The 9,192-nt window shown below is 42.5% G+C and overlaps 1 protein-coding gene across 1 annotated transcript; it reads left to right on the top strand.

Moving 5' to 3' along the window:
• Positions 1–562: 562 nt before the first annotated feature.
• On the top strand, positions 563–8,480 carry LOC139666777 (coagulation factor X-like). The gene is made up of 9 exons (XM_071546094.1): positions 563–626; positions 2,390–2,550; positions 3,368–3,392; positions 3,482–3,595; positions 4,283–4,414; positions 5,614–5,897; positions 6,229–6,346; positions 6,855–7,042; positions 8,040–8,480. Exons 1-9 carry the CDS (start codon positions 563–565, stop codon positions 8,478–8,480), a joined length of 1,527 nt encoding a protein of 508 aa, XP_071402195.1.
• The last annotated feature ends 712 nt before the right edge of the window (positions 8,481–9,192 follow it).

Below are 9,192 nucleotides of genomic sequence, written 5' to 3'. Positions count from 1 at the left end.
GTTTAGATAGACCATCCAACTCCTTTATCACCACAGAGGAAGAGGAGTCCTGCTTTACATGATGTGGATGTTTAAAAGTCGACCAGAGACAGAAATGACGTCACCTGTTCTGTTTGAAATAGACACGAGTTATAATCTGATTAGGATCTTATTCTGATTATCAATGGACTACAAAACTCCATGTCAACCAAGCTGCTTTCTCTCTCTCTCTCTCTCTCTCTTCCTCTGTCTCTCTCTTTAACTCTCTCTCATTCTTCGTCTCTTTCTTGCTCTTTCTCTCTTTCTTACACACACACACACACACACACACACACACACACACACACACACACACACACACACACACAAAACTACCTCTCCCTCTCAATTTCTCTCTCCCACACACACTCACACACAATCTATCTCTCTCTCCATGGAGGTCACTGCCCTCTCTACCACCCTCTCTCTCTCTCTCTCTCTCTCTCTCTCTCTCTCTCTCTCTCTCTCTCTCTCTCTCTCCCTCCAGGTCCAGACTCCATTACTTCCATACAGCACAGTGAGGTTTCTACCCGACTGTCCGGCCATGTTTTGGTTTTGCCAAGTGTCTCTGTGCCTGCTGCTGCTCCACCAGGCCGCCGGCGCCAACGGTACGTTCACTGACCCCGTCCAGCAGTTTTAACCCGGACGGGAGGAAGAGGAGGGTGATGGGAAAAAACACGGTGGTAAAACAGAGAGGCAGCGCCATGTTGAGTGTTAGAGGTTTGAGTGTGTGTGTGTGTGTGTGTGTGTGTGTGTGTGTGAGAGAGAGATACAGGTAGAGAGAGAGAGAGAGAGAGAGAGAGAGAAAGGGAGAGGTAGCTGTGGTGTGTGTGTGTGTGTGTGTGTGTTGATAGGTGGATGGCAGATGATTGACAGCTGACTGTGTGTTTTGTGTGTTTTGTATGTTGTGTGTGTGTGTGTGTGTGTGTGTGATGTCAACCTGACAGCACTACTGATGATGAAGATACTAGACATGATGATGATGACTTAAATATCTGCAGATGATGATGATGATGATGATGATGATGAAGGTTATATACCTGAAGATTTCAGTGTCAGGATGAAAATAACCCATATGAGTTTTGTTGTCTTTAGTTTGATTTTTTGGTTCTGTTTCTTTTTAAGTTAAATGTTTTCAGAAGTCCTTTTACACACTTGCTGTTTTCTAGTTTTTGAGTTTTAGAGTTTTAAGAGTTGCTACCTAAGGAAGCAAATGGTGTTCTTATAGCCGTGGATTTGGGTGAAAGCTGTTTTAATCCTTTTAGATCTTAGTTTGGCCTTTGATGCTGTAAAACCACAACATCTTAACAGATCACTTGACTTCCTGGTTTGGCATTAAGGACGCTGCTGTAAAGTAGTTCTGCCCTTAAAGACAATAAAATATAAAAATACTTTTATTTTATTTTTTTTACCTTGTTAGCTAATTTTCCATGTCATAATATAGACCTATTTAAAAATATATTCTAAAAAAAATTTCCTGTGTTAAGCCCCGCCCCAACATCCTGTTTCAACAGGAAATACATCACATTAAGGAAGCAAGATGCTCTCAAATGCCATTTCATTGTAACTTTGAGAACCTTGTCTGTTAAATTTGGGATCTCATCCTCATCCTCAGCAGACGTTACCAGTGGAGTTCCTCAAGGATCCGCTTTAGGTCCCGTCCTTTTCTGTTTTCCGGCTCCCTCTGCTCTTAAAGAATGCCTCGCTGATATAAAGTGTTGGACATCTTAGAAATGTTTTCAGTTCATTGAAGATAAAAAATAAATAATTCTTTCAGAAAACCATCAATTTGATTCAAAGGTTACTTGGCACACTATCAGCGAACATAAAGTCAGCTGCCAAAAACGTAGGAGTCATCTATGATGCTGACCTGTTTTGTACAATTAAGAATCATTTCCAGATTTAAGCTGTTTTTATTGTTAAGCAATCTAGAGAAGCATTTGTTTAGCTACAAAAAAAGTCCAGTTTGGAAAGCAACGTTATCTTCTATTCAGACTTACCAAGCTTATTTTGAGATATTTTTAATCTAACCATCTCCATAGGGTTAGGGTCCATAGATTTGACTTTTTTTCAGGATAATGTAACTTGTGACACTTTGTACAGGTGAAACTGGCTTAAAAGAGATATTTATGATATTTAGATATTTATGTTTTTAGATTTATTTTTTTTACTTTTTTTAAAACTTTTTTTTTATTGTTTTGTTGATGTTTCCTTAAAATAAGTCATATTGAGATGAATCAAGGGATTATTTTAAACCAGTAAAATGATTTGCCCGTGTAGAGAGATACTTTGATTAAAAACATGAAATAAGCTTGACCTCCTTGGTTTTAGCTAGCAGCTAACGATATCCGTCCTCCTCGTCTCTCGTCAGTCTTCCTGGACAGTGAGGCGGCCAGCCAGGTCCTGGCCCGGCAGAGGAGAGCCAACAGCCCGTTTGAGGAGTTCAGGAAGGGCAATTATGAGAGGGAGTGTGTGGAGGAGCGCTGCGACAAGGAGGAGATGCGCGAGATCTATGAAAACGACGAGAAAACTGTATTCACCTCCTACATCTTAACACCTACACACTACTTTACATGTTGCAAGAAACCTCCTTCATACAAGTCATTTAGTCTAGTATTGAGTCTTAAAACAAGTGGAATCTTATTGCTAGTTCCATGCTTGCTAGCTATGAGCATCTTGGCTAACCAGCTGTCTAGATTACTAGAAAGCCAAGACAGCCAACAATGGAGACGGCTACAGCTAACGCTAACCAAGTTGAGCAGTTATGTGTCTTTTAGATAGGATGTGATTTGATCTGACATTTTGAGAAGCAACCTAAAAATATAACAATGAATAATAAAATTACATGACCAATAATAGCTCACCAAACACTAATACTAACTTAACAACTAAAGTTACTGCAAACATACACTTAGCAAGGCCTACGATGCTAACATTACATCCTCAATAAAGGATTAAGACCACTTACAAGGAAGAAAATCCAAAATCTAAATCCAAAAATCGAATGTAAAGTGACACAAAGTACCTTATCAGGAAACCAGGGAACTTGAAATGAGTCTTATGCTAGCTAGCCAAACAAGCTTCTACAAGACATTTGAATTGGGGAGAAATGTGGAATGGTTGCTATTGGCTGAACCATGGCAGCCATGACAAAACATGTGACCTATATCAGGTAGCCAAGATCAGCCAATAACAGATTGCAATTGTAGTAGCATGTTTTAACCAGTAGATCTCAGTCCAACCTCAAAAGTAGTTTCCCTTTAACCTTCCATCACTCTGCACTGAGAGGTATTGATCAGGTTTTATGTGTTTTGAATTGATTACTTCTCTCTCTTTCCCTTATTTTCAGGATGAGGAATGGAACAAATATTTTGGTAAGGCCTTTGTATTGTGGTAATGAATCTAATCTAGTCTAATTTAATCCACCCATAGTTACAATTCTGCTTTCTGTGCTTCCTTCCAGATGGGGATGCGTGTGAGTCGAACCCCTGCGCTCATGGCGGAGTTTGTAAAGACGGGATCGGCCGCTACATCTGCTTCTGCCAGGCCGTGTACCAGGGCTACAACTGTGAGATCGGTACGGATGCGACAATCTGATTGGCCGAGTCGCTTTGGAAATTTACGTTCAGGTTCAGGTTTGAGTTCCGCTACAGCGAGTTTGTCAAAGTGTCCTCGAACAAGCCGCTGACCTCTGACCCCTCTGGTAAAGGTGGGCATGTGTTTGGCTGCTGCAAAACGTTTCACACCGCTGGGAGCAAACAGATCGTTCAACCTGGTAAACGATTTGCACCGTAGCAAATTGTACAAACTTGGAATGGTTTGTGAGGCAAAAACGCACAAAATAACTGTATTCCTTAAAGTAAGAATTTTGACAATAATGTTGTCAAAAACTACAGCAAAGCAAAATAGTTTGGATCCATTTTTTATTGGTAAAACGAGACGTTAAGACTTTTCAGAAGTCAGTTGTCATGAGGAAAGAAAAGTAGCTCAGTCAGATCTCCATTGAAGTAAAACAGAGATGATAAGAACAAAGCAGCCTCAACCGACACTGTCTACCAACAAGGTCATGATGACGACTGGAACGTTCTAAATAAGGTACACAGTGTGGAATCTGCCCCCAAGAACCAGTTTGTTTTGGACCAGATCGTTATGACTTGACAATAAACCCGAACGCACTTGAATGCACAATAACCTCGTTAATAAAGGTTCCGGTTTCCCAGTCGTCCCTGGTGTTGTATTGACGGTGTTTCCTGTGTTTTTCTAGTGATCCCTGAACTGTGTGAAAACAAGAACGGCGGCTGTGAACATTTCTGCGAGGTTGCCCATGGAAACGTCCACTGCTCCTGCGCTGGCGGATATTTCCTGGGATCAGACGACAAATCCTGCCACTCCAATGGTGAGAGACACAGAGGAAGAGATTCCACATGGTCTTGTTTTTCCGCTGCATTCGTGTGCCATGTTGGACCTGTGCTGCCGTTCATTTCGGTTCAGTTTTCTATCGGTATTGTATCGCCCCCATGATGAAATCGGAGGAGGGACAATTAGCCTTCCCCAGTCCGTCGATCTCTCCAGATGCCACTGATCAAATTTGACAAAACTTTGCGGAATGATGTGTGCCATTGCTCCGTTTCGGCATTTTCAAAATTGCTCTGTTTCACTGCTACAATGTTTCTTTAATTGTCCATCTGTCACGTACAATATCTCGGACGTTGCTGATAAAATTTTCATGAAATTTAAGGGAATGATGCGTTTCTTTGCTCCATTCTGGCTTAAATTGATTGATTGGCCCCCAATCAAATTGATTGATTGGGGACACTTGTTTCTTAGTCAGTCAGTCAGTCAGTCAGGTAACGCTTAGTGAGATGATGCGCTTCGTCAGTTGGCCTCTAGAGGGCGTTTTTGACTGTGATATGCAGTGTTTCCATACAGAGGCACAAAAGTTGCTTAGTGTTTAGAAATAGATCAAAATGGATCTCTAATGCTCCTGATGTCGCATCACATCCTGTCTGTAATGTGGAGATGTACAGACAGCAGACCAGCAGACTGAACTCAGTCCACAGAGTCTCCTGCTGTGAAAACAAAAGTGAAACTTAAGCTTCCACAGTCAGGAACAGATCTGCAGACAGTAACTCGTCAGAGTGACTCGTACAGACTTTAACGGTACGTGACGTCATCTTGTCGTGTTTAAGTGCCGTTAGTGGAATTAGGTAATTTAAGGCAAGGCAAGGCAGCTTTATTTGTACAGCACATTTCATGCACTGGGGCAATTCAAAGTGCTTTACAGGGTGATAAAAATACAGTAAAGGTAAAAGATTTACAATTAAAAAGTGCAAAAGTACAGACAAGAGATACAAAAGATAAAAGACTTAAAAAGTAAACTAGTGCAGTTCAAATCAAATGAGATAGAATTAACTGTCGCAGTGCTTCGGTGAATAGAATTGAACACGCGCCGTGGGTCTGTACAGGATCTGTGCTTGTTCTGTTTCCCAAATCAAATCAAACAGCTGTAGCAGGTTCAGTATGGGTCCAACACGTTTGCATGCGGTTTTTGTGCGTACAAACCCTGACCTCTAAACTTCACTCGAACCTTTGCAGAGACCTACAAATGCGGCGCCATCGTCAGCGCAAACACCCGCACCGTTTTCAGGTACGAGCGGCCGAACACGACGAACCTCGACGACAACGACACCGAGCAGACGAGCCTGCTGGACTCTCTCCGGCTCCCGGGCTTCTTTGTTCCCCATAGCAACATCACCGGGGATCTGGAGGACGACTACCTGGCGGACGGCGTGGTGGAGGAAGAGATCTTCCCCAACAGAGCCGGTATGACTCGTATCGTCAACGGAGAGGAGTGTCCGCCGGGAGAATGTCCCTGGCAGGTACAGTCAGGTCCAGTCCGGCTTATTAGTGAAGCCCTTCATCACAGTTACAGTGTCAAAGGTCTTCACAAGGCCAACCTCAGACTCCCATGAAAACCTCATTAGGAAAAAAAATGGGAGGAAACAGACTTGGATAAACCTGTCTTCAGTCCAATTAATCAATTCATAAATCAAGCCAATAGAGACTTTGAAGTAATCCATAATGAGCTTTACTTTGATTGTAGCAGTTATTAGCTGCCAGAGCACGTAGAAAGTGCTGCCACACTTGTTTTGTGAGAGTAAATGTTGGTTTTTCTGTATTTATTTTGTAATCCACCCCTCCTCCTCCCAGGCTCTCCTCCTGAACGAGGAGCACCGAGGTTTCTGCGGAGGAACGATCCTCAACCAATACTTCATCCTGACCGCCGCCCACTGCATGAACCAATCACGTTACATCTACGTCATCCTTGGTAGGTCTGGCCAGCCAATCTACATGAGCAGAGCAAGGCACTGACACTGCCAGGGTTGAGGGTTTGAATCCCTGTGCAGCTAGTCCAGTCTGGACTAAAAACTGGGTGATCAAAACAAAAGGTGATCGGGCGCCTAGACTCTGGAACAGCCTGAAAACTCTCTTTACCCATTTAACTCCTTACTGAAAATGTATAATAAATACATTTATGAAAAAAAAAAAAAATTAACAATTTATCATTACCATAAATTTGTATGTTGTTTTTTTTTTTTTTTTTTGTACTATTATACTTTTTTTTGGATTTGATACATTATTTGTAATGTTGATATTAAACTCGTTGAATTCTGTTGGAACTTCTGTTCTATTTTTTTATTTTATTTTATTTGTTAATAAGTTTCAATATTACTATTTAAAATACATCAACTCTCATGAGTATTGTTTGAATTGTTTCCTCATAGCACTCTATAATATTAATATTAATATTATTGTTATTGTTTTTATGCCTCCAGGTGAGTTTGACACTGAGGTGAAGGAAGGCCGCGAGGCGATCCATTACGTGGAAACTGTCCTCATCCACAGTTACTACAAACCAGAGACTTACCACAACGACATCTCCCTCATCAAGCTCACCACACCCATCAAGTTCACCAAGTACATCGTGCCGGCCTGCCTGCCGGAGCGGGACTTCGCCGAAAAGGTTTTTAACTCACTTGGTTTTTTTTTCTTAAAGCTCTCATGTTTTTTAATGTTCATGTTCACTGATATTTAAAGGTCACACATGGTATAAAGCAGGACTCCCCTCTCCTCTGTGGTGATAAAGGAGTTGGATGGTCTATCTAAACATGGTGAAAGTATCAAAACTGAATCCACACAATCCATATTAGTGCAGCGAGCCTCTAAACGAGCCGTTTGGACTTCCGTAACTTTGTGATGTCACAAAGGTTCGCTCATTATCATTTTTGTAAGAAATAATAGACTAACAAAGTGTTTTTTTCAAAGCGGTTGAGCGGTTGTCGTTGTTTATTACCGGAGAGTTTTCCCTACCTGTAGCCGCCGGGCCGCGGCGTCTCACGTTTCACTCTGGAAACGGTTAGCCAATGGGAACAGAGGGGGTCGTTAATATTAATGAGCCTTAAAGACACGGAGACAGAAACGGCCTGTTCTTGGTAAGGCTCAGAGAGATGCTGGAAAATGAACGTGGAGAAATGGATTGAGAGTGTTTTTGGTTCATGACACCCCACACACAGCTTTGAATGGACAGAAAGACACAAAATAATAAATAAATCACACACCTAATAATGAGAGTTGCTGAATTTTTTCGGCTTGTGGCGCAGAGGCGTACACACTTGACGACCGGTTAGCTTTAGGGAACACACACTTGACTGGTGGGGGTTGGTGAAGTGACCTGATGAAGCGGCGCATTGTTTTGAGATGTAATCTTAAAATACCTTCAGATTTACCTTGGTAAACGAACTAAAGAATGACAGTAAAGTTGATGATCCACAAACACAGCTGATGCTCCATGTTGGTTTAAAAGGAAGAAAGTCCTGTCCTGCACCAAATTTCTGACCAGTGAAGAAATGAGGGTCCCACATGCTTTGGTTGATAAATTATACTTTGCTTAAAATGTTAAAATAACACTCCTCCTCCTGCTCCTCCTCCTCCTCCTCCTCCTCCTCCTCCTCCTCCTCCAGGTCCTGATGCGGCAGCCGGACGGCATGGTTAGCGGTTTCGGTCGTGTCGGCGAGGGTCGGCAGCCTTCCACCATCCTGCAGCGGCTCACCGTGCCGTACGTGGACCGGGCCGTCTGCATCGAGTCCAGCCAGTTCCGCATTTCCAACCGCATGTTCTGCGCCGGCTACGACAAGATCAAGAAGGACGCGTGTCAGGGCGACAGCGGCGGGCCGCACGTCACGCGGTATCTCAACACCTACTTCGTCACCGGCGTGGTGAGCTGGGGCGAAGGCTGCGCCCGCGAAGGCAAATACGGCGTCTACACCCAGGTCTCCAAGTACATCCCCTGGATCCGCAAAGGCATGGAGTCGCTGGTGCCCAAGCGGACGCCCGGCGACAGAGCGGCGGGGGCGGGCCGGGCCAAGAGGGACGCCGCACCCTTCCAGACGCTCTGGGGGTAAACCGGGACAAAGACGGAGACCGAGATTTGATATTTCTACAAGGATCGCTGCTGAAATCTCACCTAAACCAACCGGAAACCAAGTATTTGAAGAGGAAGCACACCGACCTGAGATGGGTTCGACAAAGTTGGGCAAGACAAAAATATAGCAACGTCACCGTAAACAAACAAAGAGTCAAATATTTGCAATAGAAACTCATGAAATTAGTCAAGTTGGACAAGAAAAAATAGTCCAAAGTGAAATCATTGATGAAAAACCTTTTGAATTTGTGTGAAAAATTTTTTTCATGTATTTTTTATCATTTCGCTTCAGTTACTGCTATCAGTTTCCTTTCACCACAATTTCAAGCTAATAAAGACTATGACAGTTACAACAACAGTCTCTTTGTGTAAATCCTATTATTTCTTCTTCTTGGTTGAATTGAAAGTTTCCATTGGCATTTATGTGTTCAGTGAGTTTTATGACCTTTGGGTCTTTGAAACCTGCTAAAACCTGTTGTCGATTTTCAAAAACACAAAAACCTTTTTCTCATTCCCTAAAATCAGAGTTTTGCAGATACACAGTGGTCTGATTGCTAGAAAGATAATTAAATTCAAGTATTTTATTACCATGACTGCTTATCAGAGGCATTATTGACAAAGCAGTTTATTTATCTTTTAACAAAGAAACCAACAGTTTATACATTCAAACTATACTGAGATGATACATTAGT

Source organism: Centroberyx affinis, unplaced genomic scaffold (genome assembly GCF_046629955.1).
Source record: "Centroberyx affinis isolate AG114_WGS23_722 - 3 ecotype Tasmania unplaced genomic scaffold, CSIRO-AGI_Caff_v1 ptg005127l_1, whole genome shotgun sequence".
Classification (NCBI taxonomy): domain Eukaryota; kingdom Metazoa; phylum Chordata; class Actinopteri; order Beryciformes; family Berycidae; genus Centroberyx; species Centroberyx affinis.
Note: the sequence above shows the minus strand (reverse complement) of the source record. Positions and strands in the feature narration are given on the sequence as shown.